This window comes from Mustela lutreola, chromosome 15, assembly GCF_030435805.1.
Source record: "Mustela lutreola isolate mMusLut2 chromosome 15, mMusLut2.pri, whole genome shotgun sequence".
Lineage (NCBI taxonomy): Eukaryota > Metazoa > Chordata > Mammalia > Carnivora > Mustelidae > Mustela > Mustela lutreola.
In genome coordinates this window covers 23,018,168-23,045,986 of record NC_081304.1, presented here as the reverse complement: position 1 = coordinate 23,045,986, position 27,819 = coordinate 23,018,168, and the positions used below count along the sequence as shown (strand labels likewise).

General features: G+C 54.4%; 2 protein-coding genes across 27 annotated transcripts in view; one reads left to right on the top strand and one right to left on the bottom strand.

Annotated features, from left to right (window-relative positions):
* ARHGAP23 (Rho GTPase activating protein 23) overlaps nucleotides 1-2,802 on the top strand; it is a 78,151-nt gene extending 75,349 nt beyond the window's left edge. For all 5 annotated transcript variants that reach the window (XM_059148060.1, XM_059148059.1, XM_059148061.1 and 2 more), the window contains one exon: nucleotides 251-2,802. In XM_059148060.1, the coding sequence (XP_059004043.1) occupies nucleotides 251-1,318 (1,068 nt within the window). In that variant the 3' untranslated portion in view covers nucleotides 1,319-2,802. The remainder of the gene's footprint in view (nucleotides 1-250) is intronic.
* Nucleotides 2,803-11,878: 9,076 nt separating this feature from the next.
* SRCIN1 (SRC kinase signaling inhibitor 1) overlaps nucleotides 11,879-27,819 on the bottom strand; it is a 67,457-nt gene continuing 51,516 nt past the window's right edge. For 7 of the 22 annotated variants that reach the window (XM_059148152.1, XM_059148154.1, XM_059148153.1 and 4 more), the window contains 4 exons: nucleotides 26,373-26,527; nucleotides 25,964-26,116; nucleotides 25,265-25,387; nucleotides 21,493-22,965 (listed from right to left, as the gene is read on the bottom strand). In XM_059148152.1, coding sequence (XP_059004135.1) covers nucleotides 22,045-22,965; nucleotides 25,265-25,387; nucleotides 25,964-26,116; nucleotides 26,373-26,527 — 1,352 coding nt within the window. In that variant the 3' untranslated portion in view covers nucleotides 21,493-22,044. The other 15 variants (XM_059148143.1, XM_059148144.1, XM_059148145.1 and 12 more) reach the window with 8 other exon arrangements.

Genomic DNA, 27,819 nt, shown 5'->3' with positions numbered 1-27,819 from the left:
GTCCACAAGGATTTCTCTAGCGCTGGGCATGGGGAACCGAGTGGAAGGTGGGCGGAGGTGAGGGACAGGCTCCCAGCTCACAGGAAAGAGCGGAGAGTCTGGACTGAAGCCAGAGCTCCCGAGTGGGTAGTGACGCTGCTGCCCACACAGCCGTCTGGGGAGACCGGTCCGGAGGCCGCCGGGGGAGGGGGCGCGGGGCCGGACCCCGGTGCCGGGGCACCTCCTGCATTCTGGCCTGTCTCCTGCGCAGGGCTCGTGGGCCCCCAAGAAGGAGCCGTACGCCCGGGAGATGCTGGCGATCTCCTTCATCTCGGCGGTCAACCGCAAGCGGAAGAAACGGCGGGAGGCGCGGGGGCTGGGCAGCAGCACCGACGACGACTCGGAGCAGGAGGTGCACAAGCCCGAGGCGCCGGCGCCGGGGGCGCGGGACCAGCCCGAGGGACCGCTGCCTGGCGCCGCCGACGCCCCCGCCGCCCCCGAGGCCCCCGGCCGCCTCAGCCCCCCGGCGGCGCCAGACGAGCGGCCGGCCGCGGACACGCGCTCCATCGTCTCGGGCTATTCCACCCTGTCCACCATGGACCGCAGCGTGTGCTCGGGCGCCGGGGGCCGGCGGCCGGGCGCGGGGGACGAGGCGGACGATGAGCGCAGCGAGCTGAGCCACGTGGAGACGGACACAGAGGCCGGCGCGGGGCCCGGGGGGCGCCCGGCGCGCCGGCCGTCCTTCAGCTCGCACCGCCTCATGCCCTGCGACACGCTGGCGCGCCGCCGCCTGGCCCGAGGCCGCCCGGATGGCGAGGGCTCGGGCGGGGACACGGGCGCGAGCGCGGGGCGCGGCGGGGTGCGCGCCGCGGAGCCTCCGGGTTCGGCCTCGTCCAGCAGCCAGGAGTCGCTGCGCCCCCCGGCGGCCGCGGCGGTGGCGGCGCTGGGCTCGCGGCCGTCGCGCATCGAAGCGCTGCGGCTGCGCCTCCGTGGCACTGCCGACGACATGCTGGCCGTGCGGTTGCGGCGACCGCTGTCGCCCGAGACGCGGCGGCGCCGGAGCAGCTGGCGGCGCCACACGGTGGTGGTGCAGAGTCCGCTGACCGACCTCAACTTCAACGAGTGGAAGGAACTGGGCGGCGGCGGCGGCGGCGGCCCCCCGGAGCCCGCGGGCCCTCGGGCACACAGCGACAACAAGGACTCAGGCCTCAGCAGCCTGGAGTCCACCAAGGCGCGGGCCCCGTCGTCCGCGGCCTCGCTGCCGCCCGGGGACCCGGGGGCCCTGCAGAGCCAGCCCTTGCGCCGCTCGGCCGCCTCGCGCCTCCATCAGTGTCTGTGACCAGCCCCCCTCCCCCCGCCCGGTTCCCCTCCCCCAGCCTTCTCTGGCTTGCGCCTCTTCTTTCGTGTCCCCCCCCCACCCCCCACCCCGCGCTGCGTCTGGCGCTGCAGGCCGCGTCTGTCTAGTTTGTGTGCGGGGATCGGGAGGAGGTGGGCCGGCTAGAAGGCCTGGCTGAGCGAGGCGAGGGCGGGAGGGGATCCTGGAGGTAAGGGGAGGGGGACACTGGAGGGGACAGGCTGCTGGGGGCTCGGCGACAGAGTGGGCCCTTCTGCGTCTGCACTTAGAGACCCTTGTTGGCCATGGGACGCGGATAGGGAACCGCCAAGTCTCAGACTAAAGGAAAGAGGCGGGGTGATGCTGGCTCTCGGCTCCTTTCCTCTGCCCCTGCCGTTAGCTCCTAGCTCCTCGCTGAGGGAAGGGAGTGTATATCTGTCCGGGGAGAGGAGATGGAGGGTGTCCACGGGGGGAGGGAGAGCCTTTGTGGCAGTGCGCTAGTCACCGTCAGGAGGTGTTTTGGTAGCAACTTCTGCCACTCCTGCCCCCTTTATTCCCCCACCGGCCACACCGCACACATCACAGCGGGGCTCCCTACCTTTGCTGCCTGGGGGATCCTGCCCTCTGCTGTTTGTCAGAGCCGGGGAAGGAAGTCAGGGCCACTCCACAGAGGCAGGATTGAGACTCTTCCCAGGCGTACTCCCCTCACCAGCTTTTTGCCAACCTGGAAACCACCCTCACTAAGCGTATTGACCATGGGGAGCTAGCTGCCAGCGCCCCCCCCCCCCCCAGCCTCCCTTGCCTGCCTTGTCCTTCTTCCAGCGGTGCCTGCTTCTTCCACAACTCAGGCACACACACCCCACCTTCTTCCCTGGAGGAGGCGTAGGAAACCTCCCTGGTGTCTCACTCGCTCTCTTTCTCTCTCTCATTCTCCCTCCCTCCCTCTTTCTCACACACCACACACACATACACACCACACACACACACACACACACACACACTGATTTATGGGATCTGAGCTGGGCTGTTCCTTCAGGATGGGCAGGACCCAGCCCCCTCTTCTCCCCACACTCTGTAAATAGACCTCAGACCACCAGGCCTCCCCACACACGCCCTCACTTATTCCAGGGAAGCCTGGGCGGGGTTGTGAACCCCATTGCCACGTCTGTCGGTCCTCTTGTTTTATGCAAAGATTTGCTGTAAAGTAGATTTCTCTCTCCTCCCCCCCTCATCCTTTTATTGTAAATATTGTCTTTAAATGTGTAACATATTATAAAGAATTTATAAGGATTTTTAAAGATGTTTTGCTCATTTAAAAAAGTGTTGTAACAGTGTTGGATAAGCCTCTGGCCCCACGTACGCATGTCTCCTTTCACTGTGTCCTTGACACACCTCTCTAGGCGACAACTAAGATTTCCTGCTTCTGAAAAGTCCTGTCTTAAAAGTATAGTCTCTATCTTGGAAATAAATGGCCTTCCTTGAGGCACGAATCAGCTGTGTGGCTTGTTTTGGAAGGAGGGAAGGGGGAAGCGCGGGGGATGGGGCTGGACTGGGGGCACCTATGCCTCCTGCTGGCTCTGTGGGTATCCTTGACATGGGAGCAAAATACAAGCCCGAAGGGTGGCTGACGGTCATTGCTGCAAGAGGTTTCCATGTGCTTTCTGGACTTCTCCAGAGGCAAGGTAGATGCACAGCATCTTCCTTCTCAAGACCTTCAGAATGGTCCAGAGCTGCTGCCCAGCAGACAGGAAGCTTGGGCAAGACCCCGGCCACTGATAGGGCCCATCCCGACCCCGGGCATCACTCCAGGCCCAGGCAGTATCCAAAGAGAACAAGAGTGGGTTTTACCCATTGCCTTACCCCACACTTGTAAGTTTACAACATGGGATGGGCTTCCTTCAATGTCGTGGTGCTAGAGGTGCCTCTGCCAACTTCCAGGCTGCCTCTGGTGAGCCTAGAATCCTGCAGGAAGAGCAGGTGACTTTCATCCAGGAGAAGCTAGGGGAGAGCCCTGAAGCTGGGTAGAGCCCAGGCACTGAATCCTCCTTCCTTTCTCTACCCTCCCCCACCTCCAGGTTGTTTTTGTTTGGCAAATGAGCTCCACACGCTGTTATCTCCATTTTATGTAGCAGGAAACTGAGGCACAGAGAAGTGACTGAACCTGTCCAAGGTCACAAAGCTAATAAGCTGGTGGTGCCGGGATAAGTCTAAGACCCCACTGGGCCACCTTCGCAGGGCTGTAGTGGGCTTTGGTAGTAGGTTTTGCTCTCTGAAAACAAAGAGAAATGAAGACATCTAGGGGAAGGAAAAACAATTTGTCGTTAGCAGGCTTGCCCCAGGAGAAATACTCTTGGGGTCTTGAGGTCAAACATCACGTTGGGCATGGAGCCTACTTTAAAATAAAATGAAATTTCAAGCCCATAATTAAAAAAAAAAAGGCAACTGCATAAAGCAATGATTATAAAACTGTGTCGACAGGCTTACAACCTGTACAGATGAGATCTGTATGACAGTAATTGTATGAAGGTGCGGGGAGGGAATGGAACTAGACTGAAGCCAAGTTTTTATACACTATTAAAATTAACTCAGTATTTATCCAAGCTGTATTGTTTATTTTTTTAAGTTTATTTATTTATTTGTCTTAGTTATCACTCTACCCAAAGTGTGGCTCGCACCCATGACCCTGAGATCAAGAGTCACACACTCTCCATGTTCTGAATGAACCACCCAGGCAAACTACAAAAATCCAAACTACATCATGTTAAGTGAAGATGCTACTAATTGTAATGCCCAGGGGAACCCCTAGAAGATAACTCCAAAAAACACTGTAAATGAAACAAGGAACCAAAAAGATGCACTAGGGGCACCTGGGTGGCTCAGTCAGTTTAACAGCTGCCTTCAGTTTAGGTCATGATTTCAGGGTCCTGGGATCGAGTCCCGCATGAGGCTTCCTGTTCAGCTGGAAGCCTGCTTCTCCCTCTCCCTCTGTGCTTTCTTGTGCTCTCTCTCAAGTAAATAAATAAAGTATTAAAAAAAAAAAAAAGGGGGCGCCTGGGTGGCTCAGTGGGTTAAGACTCTACCTTCAGCTCAGGTCATGATCTCAGGGTCCTGGGATCAAGCTCCGCATCAGACTCTCTGCTCAGCAGGGAGCCTGCTTCTCCCTCTTTCTGCCTGCCTGTCTGCCTACTTGTGATCTCGTCAAATAAATAAAATCTTAAAAAAAAAATTAAAAACTTCAAAAATTAAAAAAATTTAAAAAAAAGATACACTAGAGAATAGCTATCTTAACCAAAGAGGGCAGGAATCAAGAAATACAAAACAAAAAAAGAAACCCGTAAGACATGAAAAAGATAGCAAAATGGCAGACATCGATCTTACCTTCTCAGGAATTACATTGAATGTAAATGAGGCAAACAGCCCAGTCAAAGGCAATGAGTGGCAGAATGAATTTAAACACATGATCGAACTACATGCTGTTTATAAGAAATTTACTTTAAGTTCAGAGTCTCAAAAAAGTTTAAAAGGATGGAAATAGATGCCACACCATTACCAACAGAGCTGGAGTACCTATGCAAGTTTGAGACAAAACTGGTATTAAGGAGACAAAAAGGACATTACTTGAGACAGAAGGACATTTATAATGATAAGAGGGTCTATCAGGAAGATAAAATTATTATGAATATATATGCTCCTAACGACAAAATTTGGAGTAAAACCTAACAATTGAAAAAAAAAGTAGACAATTCAAAATAATGGAGACTTCGATACCCACCTTCCATAATGGATAGAACAACTGGGCAGAAGATCAGTAACACTGTAAACCAACTAGACCAACAGATATCTAAAGAAGATTCCATCCAACAACAGCATAATACACATCTTTTTCAAGAGCACATGGAACATTCTCCAGGACAGATCATCCGCTAGGCCATAAAACAAGTCTCAATAAATTTAAGAGGATTGAGATCACATGAAGTTTGTTCTCCAACCACAGTGGAATTAAATTAGAAATTAATAACAGAAGGGGCACCTGGGTAGCTCAGTTAGTTAAGCATCTGACTCTTGATTTCAGCTGGTCATGATCTCAGGGTTGTGAGATCAAGCCCTGTGTCAGGCTCCATACTCAGTGTGGGAGTTTGCTTGGCATTCTCTCTATCCCTCTCCCCTCCTCACCCCCCAATAATACGTAAACAAATCTTAAAAAAAAAAAAAATTAGTACAGGGGCGCCTGGGTGGCTCAGTGGGTTAAGCCTCTGCCTTTGGCTCAGGTCATGATCCCAGAGTCCTGGGATCGAGCACCGAATCGGGTTCTCTGCTCAGCAGGGAGCCTGATTCCCTCCTTTCTCTGTGCCTGCCTCTCCCTACTTGTGATCTCTGTCAAATAAAATAAATAAAATCTTAATAAATAAATAAATAAACTTTAAAAAAAATAGTACAGAAGAAATGTTTGGAAGTTCACAAATATGTAGAAATAGAAAACTTCCCTCCTAAATAATCAGTGGGTCAAAGAAGAAACCACAGGGGAAATTAGAAATACCTTAAAATGAACAAAAGCCAAAACACAACATATGTAAGTACATGGGATGTAGCCAAAACTGTGTTTCAAGGGAAATTTATAGCTCTCAATGTCTGTATTAGAAAAGAAGAAAGATTTCAAGTTAGTAACCTAAACTTTCACCCTAAGATACTAGAAAGAGAAGAGTGAACTAAACACAAAGCAAGCCGAAAGAAAGACATCATAAAGATAAGCGTGGAAATAAATGAAATAAAAAATAGAAAAAATGGATAAAATCAATAAGACTACAAGCTGATGCTTAGAAAAGGTCATCAAAATTGACAAATATCTAGCTAGACTGGCCAAGAAGAAAAGAGACAGCTAAATCTCTGCCGATTTTATCTTTTCCAAGAAGCAACTTCTGGTTTTATTAATTTTATAATTTTTAAATTAATCTCCTTTATTTTTCTATTTTTGTGTCTCATTAAGAAAATGCAAATTATAGCCACAGTGAGATACCACTTCACACCCACTAGGAAAGCTTAAGTCGAGAGAATAGAACACAGCACGTGTTGGTAAGGACGCGGAGAAAAAGGGATGCTGGTGAGAATGTAAACTAGCACAGTTGCTGTAGAAGATAGTTCATCAGTTCTTCGGAAAATTAAACCTAGAATTACCACAGGACCTGGCAATCCCATGCCTAGGTATATCCCCAAGAGAAACGAAAACATACATCCACAGGGAAACTGGAACATGAATGTCTATAGAAGTAATATTCATAATAACCAAAAGGTGGAAACAAGACAATTGTCCATCAATGGATAGAGATAAATAGATCATGTCCATAAATGGATAAAGAGATAAATAAAATCAAGAGATAAATAAAACATGATAAAGAGATAAATCAATGGATAAAGAGAGAAATAAATCAAATATATACTATGAAATGCTGTACTGTTCATTCCATGAAAGGAACAAAGTACTGGTACATGTTACAACTTGGATAAACCTTGAAAAAATTATACTAAGAGAAGACACACGAAAGGTCACAGTTCCACAATTTCTTTTGTATGATACATATCTAGAGTGAACAAACCCATAGGAACAGATTAGAGGTTACTCGAGAATGGGGAGTGGTGGGGAATGGGAGAGACTGCTTAATGGCTATGGAGTGTTTTATGGGGTGATTAAAAAAGTTTGGAAACTAAAGAGAGCTGGTGGTTGGACAACATTGTGGATATGCTAAAGACCACTGAATCGTTAATTGTATGTAATGTGAATTTAGTCTCTTTTAAATTTAAGTTAAGGATACTCATAAATATGGTTGTATTAGAAATTGAGGTAAATACTAAATTTGGAATAATTTTGGAAGATTTTTTAAAAAGACTTATAGATATCTATTATAGATATTATAGATATCTATTGAGAGAAAGAGTGCAAGCAGTGGGGCAGGGGCAAAAGGAGAGAGAGACAAGCAGACATCCCAGGGTGGGGAGCCCGATCCTAGGACCCTGAAATCATGACCTGAGCTGAAATCAAGAATTGGACACTTAAGCATCTGACTGAGCCCCCAGGTGCCCCAGGTTTTTTGTTTTTTGTTTTTTTTTTTTTTTTCTTAAGAAAAAAATATCTTGGTGGGAATGTAAGTTGGTGCAGTCACAATGGAAAACAGTAGGGATGTTTCTCAAAAAATTTGAAATAGAAATACCATATGACCCAGTAATTCCACTTCTGGGTATTTATCCCAAGGAAATGAAAACACTGACTCGGAAAATTACATGCACCCAATGCCCACCGCAACAATTCCAATCTCAAAGAAGATGTGGTGTTATGTATACAATGGAATATTATTTGACAATGGAAAGGAATGAAATCTTGCCATTTGCAACAACATGGATGGATCTCCAGGGCATTAAGTGAAATAAGTGAGACAGAGAAAGACAAATATCATATGATTGCACTTATATGTGGAATCTCAACCACAAAACCCTGGCCAAACAGACAAACAAAAAATAAGCTCATAGATGTAGAGCACAGATTGGTGGTTGCCAAAGGTGGGGGATCAGGGGTGGGTAAAATGGGTAGAGGGGTCAAAAGGTACAAAATTTCAATTATAAAATAAGTCGTCGGGATCAGGCAGGGCATGATAACTATAGTTAATATTGTGTTGCATCTTTGAAAGTTGCTAAGAGTAGATCCTGCAAAGCTATCATCCTATGAAAACAATTCTGTGACTACGTATTGTGAAAGATGTTAACTAGTGACAGATGTTAATTACTGTGGCGACCATTTCACCAAGGACACAAGTGTGGACTCGTGTTGCCCACCTGAGACTAAAACAATGGATGTCAATTACACCTCAATCAAAAAAGAAAAGAAAAGAATCCTATTTATAATAGCATCAAAATTAATGAAACACCTAGGAATAAACAACAAAAGTGTCAAGCTTGTAGACAGAGAACTATAAAACATTGCTGAAAGAGAGATCTAAATAAATGGAAAAATAACCATGTTTCAGAGGACCTAACGTTTTTAAGATGACAATATTCCTTAAGTTGAACTATAGATTCAGCACAATTCCTTTTAAAATCTGATTTTTTTGTCTTTTTGGCAAAAACTGACAGCTTATCAAAAAATTCCTGTGGAAACACAAGGAACCTGGAACAAACAGTTTTGAAGAAGGAAACAGAATTGCAAGCTCGCATTTTTCAAACCTACAACCAGTCAAAACAGAGCAGTGCTGGTGTAAGGACAGACACTTATGTCATGCGAAACGTTTCTCTCTTTTTTTTAAAGATTTTATTTCTCTCTTTTTTTTTAAGATTTTATTTATTTATTTATTTGACAGAGAGAGAGAGAGAGAGAGATCACAAGTAGGCAGAGAGGCAGGCAGAGAGAGTGGAAAGCATGCTCCCTGCTGAGTAGAGAGCCCGATGTGGGGCTCGATCCCAGGACCCTGAGATCATGACCTGAGCTGAAGGCAGAGGCTTTAACCCAGTGAGCCACCCAGATGCCCTAAAATTTTACTTCTAAGTAATCTCTACACTCAATGTGGGGCTCGAGCTTTACAACCCTGAGATCAAGAGTCCCATGCTCCACCGACAGCCAGATGAGAGCCCCACATGAGAAATGTTTCTTTGGGAAAACTCCTAATCTATTTGAGTTGAACTAAGAGGAATGGGGATTTTTCCTTGCCGTTCTGGCATGGGCAGGTAGAAGGACCATGAGAGCTAAGGCAGAGAATCTGGGGATTTTCAGTTAAATTTCTGGGACAGTGACCAGGGGGTAGGGGATGGAGCTTTCCACCAGGTGTCATTATGGGTAGTGTCCATCATTCAGTCCATGTCAGTGGGTGTCAAGGGAGCCTGTCATCCGCCAATGGGCACAATGGCCCTGAGCCCAAGGTCCTGCACCAAGGATTGGAAACTCTGGAATTCTTAAGCCGCTCCGAGACCCTAGAAGAAGATGCCCAGGACTCAACAGATGTGCAGACAGCGAGGGAGAAGATGAGGGCTTCCCAGGTTTCTGTCGGTAAAGCAGTCTCTTTTCTCTTCCCAAGGAGGATCGGACTCGGAGGCCAGCCGGTCAGTTCCCTGTTTGCCCAGTCAGCCTTGCCCATCTGTCAAAGAGAGCTATGATCCCCACGGTCCACGCTGTCAGGGGTAAGGAGACACTTGGTGGAAGTGAGCGGTATCATGAAGCATTAAGGAAGCACGGCTACTGGAAGGGTTAAGTCTTGGGTTTGAATTCTGACTCCATCACATCATACCTACAAAGGCGCTGAGACTCAGTTTCCCCTCCCTTGGCCAGAGGATTGTTAGCTAGAGTGAGCCAGGGAGGCATCGCTGCACCTGTCCCTGACTGATGGCTCTGCGCTCACTTGTCCTTCTCGTCCCCCATCTTTTCTCTGCAACGCAGTCAGAGGGAACTTCTGGAATAGTGTCCGGACATGTCACTCTCTTTCTTGAAACTCTTCAATCGCCTTCCCCGGCTCTGGGGGAAAATTCCATCTTGTCTACCACATCCCGCAAGATGGGGCTCCTAGGACAGGGTTTCTGCCCACCACTTTGGCCTCATGGCCCACCCTTTCCCCTCCTTGCTCTACGTGGGTTTCATCCATCTTCCAGGACGCACCTCAGGGCATTCTGCCTGTGCCCCTCAGCCACCAGCTGCCATGCAGCCACTCAAATGTGACCTCGGGACTGGTCACCTTCTTTAAGTGGTCCACATGACTATCACAGCCTGCTTCCCTGGGTGCTGTTCGCTGTCGGTCACGATTCTGCTGAGGTATCCGGGTCATGTGTTGGCTGGCTGCCCCCCCCTCCCCAAATGCTAAGACTCAGGCCCAGGGAGATCAAGCAGACATTTTGTCGGCAAGCAGACAGTCGGTCAGCATTTGAAGGGTATATGAAGGGCCTGGCGTGATTCCTGGCATGCACTTGATCTTCTCATTTGTTACTTGATCTTGAACTGTCAGTGAATGGGGTCATTCTAGGAGATGAAGGGGATTTTGGCCACTTTCCCAGCTTTCTGGGAATAGGATTCAAGAGAGAAGGCAAGACCTGCCCACCTTTTAAAAAGAATATAAGGGATGAAGTCTGTCTGTTGGAGGGTCTGAAGGGCTCCTCAGTGGGAATGGGGGTTGGGCCACTCATGGAGTTCCCATTCCTCCCACACGGTGAGCCGTCTTCAACCTCTAGTCTCCAAAGAGGCTACTGGCCTTTAGGGGAAGACAGTGACGGGGGCTTCTGTGAGTTCTGGAATAGTGTTGCTCTAGGACAGTGTCATTACCTCATAGGACAGAAAGTCTGGTGTTTGCTGGAGGAGGGACAGGAAACCCAAGAATACCCCAGGCCTCAGTCAAGCTGGAGAATGCTTCGAAGGGCCACCTCAAGAACCCTTAGAACATGCTGGAACAGTGGCACAGCCTTCAGAATTCCAGGAAAACCTGGAAAACACCATCAGGACATCTGGTCTACTCAACGGTGGAACAGATGGGACTCTGATGTGGTGACCTGGAAGGGTTCAGGCAGCTTGCTGGCAAGAGGGTCAGGGTCCAGGACTGCCACCCAACCAGGATCAAGGGTAAATCTCCTGTCAGGGGTCTTCCAGTTTCAGAGGACACCAAGAGGTGAGAGGGGCTGGCAGGCCTTTGAGAAGGAGAAAGCAGAAATGCAGCATGATTAGGACTGAAACTACATCTGCGGACAAGCATTTTTCAGACTGTGGGTTTTGACACATTAGAAGGTCAAGAAGTCAATTTAGTGGGTTATGACCAAAGTGTTTAGAATTCAGCAGGAAATAGCAGACAGCATTGTATATAGTAAGTGCCCTTTCACTAAATGTGTATTTCTTACATATCTGTGTGTGAGTGAATTTTTTAAAAGACTTTATTTATTTATTTGAGATCACACGTAGATAGAGAGGTGGGGGAAGCAGTTTCCCTGCTGAGCAGAGAGCCCAATGCAGGTCTCAATCCCAAGACCCTAAGATCATGACCTGAGGCGAAGGCAGAAGCTTAACCCACTGAGCCACCCAGGTGCCAGTGTGTGATTTTTTTTTTTTTTTTTTTTTTTTTTTAATTTGAAAGCTGCTGCTCTTGAAAGAATGGGTGACATCATGAAGGATCATCCCATTGGAAGGGCAGGAGGCCAAGACCCAACCCAGGTAGGTAATCAGACTCTCCTTTGTTCTGGGGGTTAAAGCACTGGGTTTGGGTTCAGGCAGAGCTGGATTCAAGTCCTGACTCTGCATCTTAGTAATTGTAGGACACTGGACCTGTGAGCAATGCTGGCAGCTACCTCACTGATGCCAGCTGTCACTGGGGGTGGGGGGGCACAGTGGGGAGTTAGCATCCTGTTTGCTCCAGGGTCCTGAATGATGTGGCTTCTCTTAGGTCCTTGGGGCAGCAGCAGCCAGAGGGGCTCCTGTTCCCACCCCTCCTCTCTCAGGCCCTGCCCAGGAAGCTGCCCCCCAGTTACAAGCCTGAGATTCGCATCTCCGCCCGATCCATCCCCACCCCTTCCACCTGCCGGTGAGAAATAATGAGGCAGCAGCCTATAGAAAGGAGATCCAGGAGAGGAAAAAGAAACAAGTTTTATTTAAGCCCCAAACACTCGGCTAGAAAAACTGGAAAGGAAAGAGAGCGGAGAAGTGAGAAGAAAAAGGACATTAAAAAAGAGAGACAGAAAACACAGCAACCCTTTTCCATTTAGAAATTGTCAAGTTACACTGACAGAGGTCACAGAATATCCACAGAAGCCATCACTGCTACACCAACACAGGCCCTACGGGGTGGATGGGGCGGGGTGCGGAGGCGGGGCTCAGCCCCGGGGGGGCCCCACCTGGGCCCCCTCTCAGAGCCTTGGGCCCGGAGGCTCCTGGGGAAACAGCATATTGTGGAAGGGGCGGGAGAGGAACCCCCCATGCGAGTAACACAGCACAGTGGGCAGGGGCGGGGGGACCAGGTACAGGGATCCCCCCGACGTCTTAGTTTTCTCTTGGTCAAGCACACACTGATGGACGGAGCAGCGAGGCGCATGCAGCTGGGGGGCGGGGACGGGGGCAGTGACGTGCTGCGGGCTTTGGGAGGGCCGGGGGCTCTGGAGGGGCGCCAAAGCGAGGGCTGCAGGGTCGATGGAACACACACGCAGGCACTCCCACACGCCTGGGTCTACACAACTGTGCACACGCACACGCCCACACATACAGATCGCATGCATCTCCACGTACAGTCCTCTGTCGGCGCATATGTGGCCCGCACGCACACAAGCCACGCGCAGCCGCGCATGTCTGCGCGCGCGCGCGCGCGCGCACACACACACACACACACACACTACACACCTTCTCATGCACCAGCATGCAGGTGGGCGCGTGCTGAAGCCCCAGCAGGGAACATGCACCGAGTGCACACGCCTCCCCGCACACACGTTGTCTTAGGTCACACCTGTGCACACACACACACACACACACAGGCTGCGCGCGACTGCACACAAACGCCTCTCAGCCCGGAAATGGGCAGAAACCAAAGGGAAAGAAAGATGCAAGTCCCACTGGGCGCTCCTTGAGTCGGTGGAGTGGGGCCCACAGCTCCCTCCGTCTGCCCCTCGTGGACGGACACCTCCTCCTCCCCCCACAAGGGGACATTCAACTCAGGACAAAGACGGTGGGGCACACATTCAGGTCACAGGGGCTCCGGGTGGGGGCAAGCGAAAAGTAGCAAGCAAAAAGTAATGGAGTGGAGGGAGGAGGGGGCACCACTCCCCCCGCCCCTCCCAGTCAGGGGGTCTCTGTACAGCCAAATCAAACCAAACCATTTCACTGGACCACGGAAGCCAGGCCGATGTGCCCATCCTCCAGCCCCCCTCCCCCGCCAAAACAGCGGCCAGGGAGGGAGCGCCGCGGTTTTCTTTTTTTTTTTTTACTTTTTTAAATATTTATATATATTTATATTACGTATATTATATATATATATAATATGTAAATATATTTTTAAAACAATATAAAATGTTAAGACACTTCACTTAAATGTAAAGAGTTGCCTGCAATTAAAAGTAATTGCATCATTGATGAGGTCCTTTTTTTTTTTTTTCCTATTTTCCAAGGGTTTTTTTTTTTCCAGGAGGGATTTTTTTTTCCTCTTCTTTTGTTATTTTTCAAAAAGGCCTGCTTGCCTTTGTACAAAAATGATCCAAAGCTAGAAAACAAGGATGAACCAACAAAAACGAAACAAAACAAAAAGAAAATGAAGAAACACAACCCCAGTCTCCCTTCCCTCCCCAGCCCTCAATGGCTCCCCAGGCTCTCCCCAAACACTGACCTTCCCGCCAGGCCCCAGGGACTAGGAGGGTCTGCCCCTTCAATGGCTCCTTCTTTCTGTGCTTATGCAGGGAGATTACTCCCCAGCCCTCCCCTGTGCTTACCCAGCTTTGTGCTCCAAATAGGAATCCTGCTCCCCAGGGGCCCTGCTCTATCTGCCTCCTCATCCCCCACCCGCATAACCCCCCTCCCCACCTGCTGGCCCCTCACTGTGCCCTCTGGGGGGGCCTGGGGTTGAGAATCAAAATTTGTTCTTCATCCCCTTCTCAGGACTTTCTCAAAAGCCTCGTTGGCTCAAGACTGCAAGGCAGTCTTCCACAGGCCAGGTCTAGAGTAGCTGGCTGCCTGGTCAGGCCTCAGGGACCCTCAGGGATCTCACCGGGGGTCACCAGTTCCCCATTTAAAATTCATCTCACCCCCTTACCTGAAAACCCTCAAATCTCAAAGAGGATGGTTAAAGGTCAAGTTGCTTGACCTTTGGGTCAGAGCTGCCCTCATTGCCCCCCCCATCAGCCCCTCTCTGTCCCCCCCACTTCCCTCACCACCAGACCCTTCCCACCCTCCAGGCCCCCAAATCTAGTTTTCTAGGCCCTTCATTCTTGCCCACCCTACCCCCATTAAATAAGTTAATGTCATTTAAAGTGCTAAATTAGGAAACCAAAAGTACCAAATAGCCCTCCTCGGGGCTGCCCTCTTTTAGGGCAGTGATCCCAAGGTCAGGCTGGCCGCTCAACCCACCGCCACCCACAACCCACCGTCCAGAAGGGCCCGCTCCTTGCTCGGCACAGGCCAGGCGGCTCCTCACCACAAGAAGGGAGTCCCAGGAAGCCAACTCCTTTCCAGGACACACAGATTCAAAGGCCTCACGCCTGCCCCCAGCCCAACCACCCCCTAACCCTGGCCTCCTTCCGCAGCCTATCCATCTTGACTCCAGGCCCACAGAGGCATGAGCAGCAGGGAGCAGAGCAACAGAGTTCAGTCACGGTGAGGTGGGGCCGCTCCAGGCCCAGAGGCTCCCTGCCAGGCCGATAGCGAGGTTGCTCCAACGTCCAGAGTTTCCTCCAGGAAGGTTTCCGAGGAAGGGGAGGGGGTGTCTTGCCGCTCCAAGTCTCCGTGGCTCAGAGTTTGTTCGGAGTGCTCTCAGGAAAGGACCTTAGGGTTCAGGGGCCTTAGGACGGATGTGGGAGGAAGCGTGGGTGAAGAGAAAAGGGAAGGAGGATGACAGGAGATGGACCATTTTGGGACAGGAAAACATGGGAAGGTGGTGTGTTTTGGTTTTTAGTTTTACTGTTTCGCTTAAAAAAAAAAAAAAAGATAATTAAAAGTGAATCATTTAAAAAAACCAAAAACACCAACAAGAGATGGGTGTGGAGAGCTGAGGAGGGCCACACCTGTGGCAAACCCTTCAGAGGACTCAGAGAATAGGGTAGGGGTAGGGTAGAGATGAAGGGAAGAAGAGCAGGGAGAGAAATGGCGGGTGGGGTGGGGGGGGCGGGAATCAGGCTGAGGTGGAGGTGGGAGGGGGCTTCTAGAAGGAGATGGAAGAATTCCTCGCCCCAAAGGAAGTCAATACAGGGATAGAGGTTCTGGAAGCCGAGGGCTTTTCTGAGACTGGGCTTGAGGTCTCATTTGACCCGCTCATCTCTTTAGATGGTTTAGTGGCCTGGAACAAAAACAGGGGTCAGGGGTCAGAGAGAGGCTGGGAGATCCTTCATGCTGGCCCCCGGCTAAAGTTTTAATGAAAAACCTCCACAAACCCAAGAGAAAATTAACTGCAAAAGAAGCCACAGGGGCATCTGGAGAGAGGGATTCCCTGAGATGGGGAGGAGGAGGCCACAGTCGGGGGGTGCAGAATGGGGTGGGGGGAGGGCATAGGGTTGGACCCAAAGGCTTAGGGACAGGGCTTACTGACAGGAAAGAGAGCAGGTGGAGGAGAGAAACCAGAGAAGCACAGGGAAGGCCACACCCAGGAAAGGTAGACAGGGAGATGGGAGTGGGGCGGACGAGGGAGGAAGAAGTGAGAGGTTAGCTGCCTCAGGGGTGCGGGGCGGAGAGTGGTCCCAGCTTGGAACAGGTGGGCTCTTAGTCTCAACTGGCCAGAAGCCCAGCCAGGGCCTCTTCTGACCTCTACAGGAGGCTGATCCTAAGCAGGAGGTCTTATGGGGACAATGTGGGGCAAGTTGACGCTCCCAGGGGAGCACTTCTCTAAAGAACCCCCCCCCAACCCCATTCCACCCCCAAGCTGGAGGAAAAGGCACTCACTGCATCCAGCCTCTGGCCCAAGGCAGGAAGCCCGACTGCATCCCCTACAAGGGTTCTCCCAGCTTCCAGCTGCTCCTTGTGGGTTGTGGGTAATGGTGGGTAATGAGGGAGGTCACTCCATGATGCGCCCCGCCCTCTCCCGGCAGCTCTGCTAGTTAGACATTAAGCCTCGCCTCCTCCCACCCTGGCTGACGCTCTGTGTGGCTAGATGGGTTCTGGATGTCTCCATGGGTCCAGAGCCACCTGCATCACCTTGGGAGGAGGGGATATAACAAATGCAGATTCCAGGGCCCTGCTTCCGAATCTCTCTCTGGCTCAGGCTCCGGAATCTGCATTTCGGGCAGGCACCCTAGGTGACCCTGCTGCACACTTCACTTTGAGTGTCACTGGGATGGGGCTACACAGATGGGGTTTACTATTCGCTGTCCCTCCTCCTCCCCTCCCCACCTTGCATAGCTACTAGTGGGATAACCAACGGATGGGTCTTGATAAAAAAAAAACAGAAAGGAAGGAAGGGGGAGGGCTGGAAACTGCGCTGCCGCCCATCCGGCCACCTCCCACAGTAGCTTCGGTCTGGGCAGGGTAGCCCCACATCCCACCACCCAGTGAGCCCCCCGCTGCTGGGTGGGCTCTATCACAGTGGGGAAGGCACACGGTGCCTCCTCCAGCAGCCAGCAAGGGTAACAACAAGGAGACCTCAGGCAGCCTGACCGGCTGACCATGAACTCGCCCTTGCTGTTGATGGCTCCCATGCCGTCTTCCACGCAGACAGTAATTCATCTGGGTTGCGCTCCTCACGCCTTCAGCGCAGTCTAGCTTTTCCCTTTATGAAAATTAAGGCAAGAATTTCCGCATTTGGGTCTTGTAACCCTTTCCCTTTCCTGTAGCTGTTCATTTATACTCACAGAGGCTCCAGGGCCACACGCACAAGATCCTAGGATTCACTGGGTCCTTTGCCCAAGGGGCCTGTGCCAGGCCTGTCTCCTGGTCTCGGGGGGTCCCAGTACTGGGACCCAGGGACAGCCTCATGCCTTCTTACTCCCACGCCCGGTCACTAGCCCTGGGCTCCGGGCCTGCCCCTCCTCTCCCAGCCTTTCCCATTCAGAGTTCTTGAACCCAAAGGCAGGCGGGGAGGCCCCTGCTTGTCTCCTCACATCTCACAGCGTCCCAAGCCACGCCGGCTGCTGATTCCCTCCTGGCCGTCCTCTTTGTCCTTGACCCATCTCTCTAGTTAAAAGCTTTTTCTCTTCCTCCCTTTTAGCTTTTGTCAAGAGGCCTGGTCTATTCTGAGCTTTGGTCTTTGGAACGCCTGCCTTCCAGCCCTGTGCCGCCACCTGACTCCTGCATTCGCTCGGGTGACACGTCCTCACCCAGGCGATGGCTGCTTTCTCCCCCAGCTGGCGCAAGGCCTTTCCACAGGAGCCGCGGCAGTGGTTAGTGGCCTGCGCGGACACGCACCCCTGCTCCTTCACGGAGACGCGGACGGCTTGGGGCTGCTCTGCGAGCACCTGTTTGCTCTCTCAGCTGCCTTCCCTCCCGGGAGACTGGCCACGGCGACACGTAAGGCACCCCTCCGGGAGCGGAGGGAGCACATGCCCGTCGCGCCCCGTGCTGCTGTCACTTCACCTCACCCCACCAGCCCTGTCCCGTCACTCCCTACTACATCTGGAGAAGCAGGACGCTGTCACCTGCAACTTCCAGCCAGGGGAGACTGGGAAGGTTAGCGGGACCTAGCCGGCTGAGCCCCGCACCCCTACCCTTCCTGCAGGTCAGCGTCTGGTAGGGGCTCGGCGTCCTTCCACACTGTGACACAGATCTTCGCACAGGGACAGGTCACCTTGTGTGAGGCAGACCTTGCTGGCGCCCATTCCAGGCCATTCCCAGTGCCGCTTCCTCCGCTGCCCGCAAGCCCTCCTTCCAGACGAAATCCTGCCTGAATTAAGCCCTGGTCTATCAGGAGAGGTTGGCCTTTCCCCAGCCCAAGGGGGATAGGTCCCGAGCAATTCACCCAATTCGAGCAATTCTGTTCTCCTTGCTAGTAACTGATTCAGGAACGGCAATGGGAAGACAGGGAAGGTGTTAGGAATTTCTGGGAAAGGTTCTCCTGCTTGTGACCGGGTCTGTGGGCCTGTGACCCCCCCAGGGGAATGAAAGGCAGCCATGCAGGGGGGCGGGTAGGATGACAGGTCAGCAGGACCCTCTTAGGAAATGCCCCAGGGGTGCAATAGATTTGCTAGCCACAGTAGAAGAGGAGGGATCCATGGTTTCCCATCTGCAGGCCCGGATGCTGGCCCCCCTGGGAACCTGGCCACCATCCTTCCCGTGGATCTCAAGTATGACCTCCATGGGCTTTCTCAATGGTTTCCCCTGATGTCTGTAGTATACAGCACTGCTGCAGCCGCATCTCGGAACCCTCCCCGCCCTTCCCTCTCCGCTCCTATTTTGGTGTCTCTGGTCCTGGCACTTTTATTCTCCTTCCCCTCGTCCTGGTCAAAGGCAGCTCTGAGCCCCAAGTGTTAGAACTCCGTGGTGAGAGAACGGCCTCTGCCCAGCCCTCGGCTCTGACAAGTGTACAAACGGACAATGACGGGGACTGTCCTTCATAAGGCCCTTGGGGGCTTTCCCAGTTCCTTCCCACACCTGGTATGATGTGATCTCAGAAACCTGCTGCTGCGCTTTTGTCTCCGTTTTATAGATGAAGGAAGAGCCAGCAGAAGGCAGAGGACTTTGACCAAGTTCCAGCCTGAGCTAATGGGAGTGCGGTCCAGGCCCGGAGGACAGAGGGCCAGGTGACCCAGAGTGGCTGGAGCAAACTGAGAGTGTGGGGCACCAGGAGAACCAGGATGAAGGAACCCAGGATGGTCACAGAAGTGCCCTGGGCAGCAGGGGAAGGACTTCTGATTTTCTCAGCTGGCAGGGAGCAGCGGGCCTGGGTTCGAAGTTGGGGGAATGACATCATCAAAATCTGTGATTAACAAACACCTGTCCCCAGCCCGCATTTCTGGGAAAATACGTTAGAGGTGACAGAAGTGACAGGGAGACCCTAGAAGGACATGCATTTAGGTAATGAGGCATAGGATGATTTTTATCCCGGCTTCTTTAAGAAATGTCCATGGGGGGGCGCCTGGGTGGCTCAGTGGGTTAAAGCCTCTGCCTTCGGCTCAGGTCATGATCCTGGGGCTCTGTGCATCAGGCTCTCTGCTCAGCGGGGAGCCTGCTTCCCCCACCTCTCTTTACTGCCTCTCTGCCTACTTGTGATCTTTGTCTGTCAAATAAATAAATAAAATCTTTAAAAAAAAAAAAAAAAAAAAAAAAGAAATGTCCATGGAGAACATCTATTACTTTGTTAGGGAGAAGGTGCTTGGTAATGAAGGGCTAACCGAAAGGAAAATCGGGAGGCAAGGGCAGGCCTGTGGCCCTGGCGGGGAGACAGCTGATTACCTACAGTAGGTGGTGAGGGAGGTTCCCCAGTGTGGGAGGGTGCCCCGGGTAGGGGTGGGTGACATTTTCTCAGGGGCAGGCTTGCGTTCAGAACAGAGCCCCGGGCAGGGACAGATGACACCTGGTGCCCCAGGAGAGGGGTGTGTGGTATGAAAAGCAAAGAGGCCCAGGAGGGTGCAGGGCCCAGCGAGGCGAGGAGGCGTGCAAAGGACAGACACCCAGCAAGGAGTCACGGGGGGTCAGGGTGAGGGCTGGCCACGGAGGAGAGGAATGGAGGGCCTACACAGCACCCCTGTGAGCATGTGTGTGTGCAAGTGTGTGTGGGAGGGCGGCTGCGGGGGGGTGGGGAGGAGGGCTAGCCCGATACCGGGAGGGAGGAGGGAAGGCCGAGTGGGCTGGGGACTGAATGGAGGGGAGGGCATGGAGGCCACAGAGGTGACAGAAGAGCCGCAGAGAGGCTCTGGGTGCCCCAGGCTGGGGAGTCGGGGGGAGAGATGGCCAAAGCAGATACAGCTGAGGAGGCTGAAGGCAAGGTGTGTGTGTGTTGAGGGGGGATCAGGTAGTCTGGACCCCAATCCTGCTGCATGACCATAGGTAAAGGCTCAGTTTCCCCCTCTACTGCGTGGGGATCAGAAGGACCTTCCTCAGAGCGATGTGGTGAACCGGGAACGAGAGGATGTATGTGTCTGGCTCAGGGAGCACCCCACGCGCAGCAGCTGCTGTTCTGGACACGAAGGATGGACACAGGACGAGGGGAACTCAGGCACTGTGCAGGCAGGATGAGGAGCTGAGGGTGCGATTTGCGCGGTGTGTCTGGGGACCCATGAGGAAATTGGTGGGCCAGCAGGGAGCTGGGGAGGAGAGCTGGTCAGGGGTGGGTGGGGCCAGGATGGCCCATCTCCACTGGTCCCTCCAGGCAACCAGCAGCTCAGGGCTGTCACAGGGCCATGGGGTGGGAAGTGCTTTGTGATTCCCCAGTCCTGTCCTGGTTCTGATGCCACCTTGCTGTGTGCCCTCGGGAAGCCCCTTTCCTTCTCGGAGCTGTCCCCTCATCTGTAAAGAAAGGAGCCTGACTTGCCATCACTAATCTCCTGCCTTGGAGCCTAGAACCTTCTTCAGGTCACAGCATCTGGACATTTCACGGTACCCACTCCCACCCCAGCACCCATGACAGGCCTGGCACATAGGAGCTGCAAAGAAACACTTACTGAACCAAATGAGTGCACATACGTTCTCTCTTGGTATCTAGGCCCAGGGACCACCCCGGACTTTCTGACCAGGCCACATAGTGGATCACAGGACAGAAACACTCAAGGGTGGGGTTGTCCATTCTACACTGGCCCCAAGCTGGCTGACTACATCTGACAGAGGGCACAGCACCCCTGTCTCCCCACTGGGGGGGCCATGGTACTTCTCCCTCTCCCCATTGAGAACAGTGGAAGCGACCAAAGCCCAAACACTGAAAAGCAGATGCAAAACTGGTTTCTCCCTCAGGTGGGAGATAGCCTGAGAGCCAAGAGGGAAGGCTGATGATAGTGGGGTGCTCTCGCCTCCCCCAAGTCCCCCTTCCACCCCGTGGCAGGGAGCAAAGGAAGCAGAGCAGAGGCAGTAAGACAAAGGGACATCGAAGCCCCCTCCCACACCCCCGGCCAGGGTGGGATGAGTCTGCTGGCTCCCCCTCCTCCAGGAGCTGTTGTGGAGAGGGCCTTCTCCACCAGGTGAGGGTCTCCAGAAAGGGGAGTGGCCTGATTGAAAATATATATTCTAAATGAGATGCAGGGTGCTAAGGGTTAGCAGGAGGAGGGAAAAGTGGCTCAGGGGACCAGTGGGGCCGTCCCGGGAGGAAGGAGGTCTCTGGGCGGCTGGCATGGGGGTGGCCACAGGAGTGCCAACAAGGAGACGCCCGGCACGCAGCCCACACAGCCCGAGCACACGTTCCCGCAGAGGAAGGGGAGGGGCCAGGAGGAGCCAAGCCCCGCCCCCACGGGGCCACGCCTACCTGCTGCTGAGCCTGGATCCTCATGTACTCTGCCCTCTGCTTGCCGTGCTTGCCCTTGTCCGGGCTGCCCGCCTGGCCCTGCACTGCTTTCAGCCGAGAGGCCCCCGGAGTCACCACCTTCATGGGCGGCACGCTGCCACCACCGCTCTGCAGGAAAAGGAACAGGGTGGGGGTTGGACGTGGGATCACACAAAAATTCTAGGCCCTGGGTTGGGGTATCTGGGGCTTGAACCGCCTGGGTGGGTCCTTTGAGACCTGGAGACCCTCAGACCTCCCTGCCTCCATATCCTTGCCCAGGACGCAGGTCCACTCCCCAAGGCCAGGGTTCAGGCCTCCCTGCAGAAGAGGGGGCAGGGGCTCCCCAGCCATGTTCCCAGCAGCTCCCCAGCCAGAGCTTGGGTTTCCTTGAGCCGCCCAGGGCAGCAGGCACCCTCCTGAGGGAGTCACTTCTGAAGTGAGAGTCACTGCCATCACCCCTCCTCCTGGCAAGGGACCCTTTTCTGGGTGTCCAAGAGCAAGCCTGAGATTTGCAGGGGGGATCTCTGTGATGGCAGACGGAGTGGGACCCATACCTTCCTCTGAAAGGGAGGGTGTGGGGGGAAGTCTCCCTAGAGATGGACAAGTCCAGCTCCTCTGAACCATCCCAGGTACCACCCTACCCAGGACGACGCTGGGGGTTCAGAGGCGCAGACAGAGAAACCACAGAGGCACAGAGAGTCAGACAGGAGAGGGGGAAGGGAACGGGGGGATGGAAAAGGAGGAGAGAACTTTATTTGTTGGTTTATAGATACAGAGCAGAGGGGAGAGGACCTGGTCCTTGCCAGGGTTGCTTGGGCCGATCCCTGGGTAGGCCGGCTTCCCAGCCTCCCGGGGGCTCTGCCTGCAAACCCCACCCGGCGCAGGGCTCCCAGGAGGCTGGCGGGAACTGAGAAAAGGCCAGTGGGAGGAGGAGGCTGGCGTGATGCTCCTGCAGCCCCCCACTCCCTCCAGCTCTGAGGACCAAGAGATCAGAGCATGAAGGCAGGAGGAGAGGCTAAGGGAGGAGGCAGCCACCTGGGGACCGGGTGGCAGGGATCGGGCGCTGCTGGGGGGCCCCACGGCGAGGGCAGTGCCCATCTGGCTCAGGGCGGCTTCTAGCTCCCGGAGAGTCTCCTCCAGGCTGTCCATCCGCTGGGTGGGGGTGCCTCTCACTGTGCAGCCTAGACCTGCAGCAGGCTGGCCCCTGGGCTCCCCACTGCCAGCTTGGGCATCCTGTCTGGTGTCCTCGGGGGTCTTCTCAGGCTGGGTGTCAGCAATAGAGAGCTCCTGAGTCCCGTCAAGGGCTGGTCCCCAAGGGCAGGGGGCCTCAGCTCCTCCTTCCACTGGGCTGCAGCTCTCTATCCCCCATCTCTTCAGAGCTGTCCCTTCCTTCTCAGGTGCCAAGGGGCTCCTGGGCTGGGAAGCCTTGGCCACAACCTCTGGCAGGGCCCGGGCACCATCGCAGCCTCTCCCACTGCCAGCCAGGGTCCGGGGGCGCGGGGTGGGAGTTGTCCTGGGACCAACTTCCTCAGGCCTGGCCTCTGGTGGGGAGGGAGGGTTGGGGGTACACTCTGTCAAGATGATCCGGGGGACACAAAAGGCCCTGGGGCTTGGGGCAGCCTGCGGGGAGAAGAGAGATGAGGGAGAGTCTGATTCCTGCAGACCGAATGCCCTGAGCGGAGATGGGAAGTTAGACGCGGGTGAGCCCAGCCCCTTCCTGCACCGATGGAGAAACCGAGGCAGGGGAGGGCGGTGACTGAGTTTACTCAGCAAATCAGAGACAAAGCTGGGGCTAGAACTCAGGGCTCTTCCTACCCCCCACACCGGGCCCCCACTTTCTGGCAGAGACGCTGTTTTCCCCAGAAGCACAGACACCGGTCTGCCTCTCACTGCTTGTGTTAAACTCTGGGAGCAGGCCCACGGGCACTGCCAGGAGTGTGGCCACCTGTGCAAGGAGGTCACAATAGCATGGAGATGGTGGAGAATTCAGTGCGCTCACGTGTTCCTGGGCTTAGAACAGCGCCCCGCCCATTGTGAGCACGCGACCGATATTAGCTCTTTTTGTCAAATGGACCTGAGCAGTCTCTGGCCTCAGAGGCTGGGGCTGTTGTGCTCTTCTCAGGCCAGAGAGATCCAGGCCCCTCAGCCCCTACTTCTGGAGCTTTCCCAAGGACTTCACAGCCACAAGGGGCAGGGCTCATGTCCCTCGGCTGCACACACACTGTGCAAAGCTAGAGGACTGCTTCTGTGTGAGCAACCCCTGCTCCGGCTTTGGGGAGGTGGGGGGCCACTCACTACCCCCCAACTTGAGTGAATTCTGGTCTCATTCAGACCAGCAAAGCCCTGTGCCAGGCACCATCATATCTGTCTTCATCTTGAGTCCTTACTATAACCACGACACGGCAAGCGCTCCTGTAGTCCCCACTTGACAGATGAGGAAATCAAGGGTGGGCGTCACGTGATTCTCCCAAGGTCACTTACCCACAACTAGCTAGTGACAGAGCTAGGATTTGAACCCAGGCAGTCTGACTCCAAGCCCTCTTTCCACTAAAAGAGCCATGAGGGGATATTGTGGGGGGGGGCAGCAGGACCTCCAGCCCCCCCCCCCAAGGGTCCCCACCCAGCCCTGACACCTGCTTACCTGGATGGAGGTGGAGGGTGCAGACTGGGAAAGCAGAGAGGCGACCCACGCCTGCCCGGCTCCATGGCCCGATGGCATCTCAGGATGTAGAGGGTAAGCTGACCCGAAAGGCCGGCAGAGGGGCTCTGCCCACTGGACCCCCTCAAGACTGGCTGGCTCCCAAAGGCCAGACAGCGGCAGGGGCTTGGTGCAGTGGGCCAAACTGCCAAGGGCACGGCCAGTCCAGGGGGCACCGCTTATCCCCAGACGGCTCCTTGGACTGCTCTATGCCCATCCTTCGCCCAGCAGACGGTGTTGTCCACCTATCTGCTCCCCCAGCCAAGGAGTCAAAGCACCACAAGCCTCAAGCCAGACCAGAAATGAGGTGGCGGCCAGCACAGAGCTCATGGTGGGCTAAAGAGAACCAGCCAAGGTAGTGAGCACATGTATGGGGGAGGCTGCCCTCCTCAGAGCAGAGGCTCTCCTGCCCCCAACTGCCTGGGAAGAGGGAGAGATTTCCAGACCACCACCCCCAGATCCCCCTCCCTGAGTGCAGTCCCCTCAGGGTGCAGACAGCAGGTCCAACCCAACATTCCCAAGAAAAGATAAGGAGAAAATAAGTGCAGCAGGACAGCAGCAAGGACTGAAGTTAGAGAGAAGGAAGAACTTCCCAACACTGAAAGAAAGAACCAGCAGCCAAGGAAGGGCATGACTTTCTTCTACTCCAAGTTCCCTGACCACTGGGGCCATGGGAGAGAAGAGGGCTGTAAATGAGACTTTGGGGTGTCCTGGCCCCCAGCGCAAGGCATACATTCTAGTCTTAGAGCCCCACCAGGCCCTGGTGGTGGAGGAGGGCATTGGGGAGAGCAGGGACTAGACAAGGGCTCAGGACGAAGTCAGATTTTGAGTTGGACCTAAATCATGTAGCGAGCAGGATCCAAGCTCCAATTTTGGACCAAGACAAAACCTAGGCTCTGGGTCAGACGTAAACTCTGGCTGCAGCTTGGAACAAAATACCCATCTCAGAATGGAGCCTGTAAGAAAAATGCAGCCGGGGCAGGTGTGGAGGGAGGGTAGTTGCTGCCAAGTATCAGACTGCTAGAGCTGTGGAGGGGGCAGGAAAGTTCTGCATCTGTCCTTGGAGCTGGGGAGGGGTGAGTCCAGGCAGGGGAGGCTGTGGTGGTGGCGGGACTCAGGGAGGTGACTGGCGTGTTAGCAGGTTAGCGTGAGAGGTGAGGAGCGGAAGGTGTGGAGGCACAGGCAGAAGAGAGCCGTGAGAGGTGGGGGGCAGCCCGTTACCTTCCATGTGGGGCCCTGGGCTGAGCCCCCAGGGGGCCCCAGGTCCTGGGGTGCCAGCAAGGTGGGGATCGGCTGGCGGCGGGGCGTGGGGGGGAGGGAAGACACTGAGCTTCTCTCAAACACCTGGGGAGCAGAAGGTGGGGGCAGGTTTGGAGAAGGCGGCACAGGGAGGACAGGGCTGCTGGCCTATGGCCCGCAGGGAGGGACCGCAGCCTTACTCCTTGGCCCCTCACCGTGCTCACTGGCCACTCTCCCCTCCATCTTGTCTCCTCCTCCGGAAGCCTAGGTGGTCAGGGTCTCCAGCCCCCTGGGGAGGGGGCTGAAAACTCTTGAGTATGGGTGACTTACAGCACGGGGCGGGGGGCTCAAAGTACTTGGGGATCAGGGTGTTAAAGCACTCTGTTCTCAGAACATTCAGGGATGGGTGTGCCAGAGCCTAGGAGGTCTCAGGGCTGTTGTGGGGGTCTCAGAGACTGCAATAAAAAAGCACTCAACCCTGCAGAGAGGGACTTTAGACCCCCTCCCCCCATTTTACAGTGGCAGAGAAATCGAGGCAAGGACAGGTTCCCCTACAGGCCAGCCCTCAGCAGGAGCCCAGGAGCCCAGTCACCCCCTCCCCCTCCCTCCCTGGGGTCAGCTTAGTGGAGAAAGGGACAGGCCTGACTGAGGACTGGGGGACCAGGCAAGCCCCTGACCCACCTCTAGCTCCGCGATGATGCGGTCCTCATCATCCTCATCTTTGATGGCAGAGGCTATGATGGGCGGCGTGGAGGCGGGGCGGGCCACCTCGGACACGGTTCGGCGCAGCTTCACCTGGGGCTTCTGCACCTCCAGCTCCTCAGACTCCGCCTTCTGCAAGACCCAGTCCTTCCCATCAAGGCAAGGCTCTGCCCCCCTCCAGCACCAGCTCACCTCCTAGGCCCCCATCAGGGCCAGACCACTTCCTGCCCCAGCTCCTCATCGGCCCTGCCAGGCGGCCCCCTTTCCAGGGCAAAGCCCAAGCCAGAGGCAGAGTCGCCCTTGGCCGCCAGCCCCCTTCTTTCCTTCCGTCCCAGAGGATCTTCACAGGTCACCGCAGGTATCCCACAGCTCCCGGTGAGGTTGGTACCTTGATGAAGGCTGAGTCCTTCTTGCTGGTGACCACCACCTCTCCCGTGCGGGTGGTGGTGAGGCCGTGGGAGGAAGGGAAGCTCCGGCGGGGCGGGGGCGGTGGGGGCGACTTGGAGGGCTTCTCCGTGCGGTACCGAGGCACTGTCAGCTCATCTGTGGGCAGCCAAGGAGCTGGGCATCAGGGGACCTTTAATCTTGGAGTCCGGGCACCCAGGGGGGGATCCCTGCTTCCTCCTCCAGGCAGGAGGGGAGGGGAAGGTTCAGGAAGAAGACACAGGCCCCTCCTCCTTCTCTCTCACCTCCCCACAGGCCGGGCACCCCTCTTAGTGTACTCAAAGTGCGGTCTACCGGGCCACGGATGAGCTGACCAGCAGCCCCAGCAGCACCCGAGAGCTTGTTAGAAATGCAGAAGCTCAGGCCTCCCCAAGCTGCAGAACCAGAATCCACATTCTGACGGATCTCTGGTGATTTCACGCACACATCCACGTTTGAGAAGCGTGCCCGAATACATCCCTTTCTCCCCTGCCTTTCAGCTGCGGCTCCGCACCTGTCTTCCTCTCTTCTCCAGCAAGAGATGGGGGGTTACACTTGTGACAGTCGGACACCACCCAACCAGGCTCTCCCTGCCCCTGTTTCCTTGGGGGGGGTGCAGTTTCCAGGGCAACCTACAGAAAAGTCACTCAAACCCCACACTCCTCTGCCTTAGAGCCTCCATGGCTCCCCATGACCTCAAACCATGTCCATGCTCCTTGGCCCAATACCTTCCACGACTGCCAACCTTTCAGTCTCTGCTTGCTCCTTCCTGGCCGGAACCCCGTTCAGCAACATGGACTCACCCCTCCAGGCATTTGCACCCCCTTCCCTCTCCCTGAAATGCCTTCTCTCACTGGCCAGGGAAAGGCCTACTTGTTTTCAAGATGCCCAGGGGAAGTGCCGTGCAGTGGGAAGCCCTCCCTGCCCTCCCGGGTCATCCTGTAGGGCTATGCCCCACTCCTGCAGTTAGCACCGCCTCCTGTGTCTGGTTCACACGCTGAGCGGGGCCCGGGACAGATTCCTTGACTACACTGAGCCTTAAGTGTCCTCATCTGTGAAATGGGAATAATTACTGTAGCCGCCCCTGGGGCTGCAGCAGAAGTATCAGGATTATTATATAGAAAGCATCTGGGGGCGCCTGCGTGGCTCAGTGGGTTAAAGCCTCTGCCTTCAGCTCAGGTCATGATCTCAGGGTCCTGGGATCGAGCCCCACATCGGGCTCTCTGCTCGGCGGGGAGCTTGCTCCACCCCTCCTCTGCCTGCCTCTCCACCTGCTTGTGATGTCTGTCTGTCAAATAAATAAATAAATAAATTTTAAAAAAGAAAGAAAGCATCTGGGATGGTTCCTGTCACATAATACATGCTTGATAAGCAAAAATGCTAGTAGTGCACCCCTTCTAAATTTTAAGCTC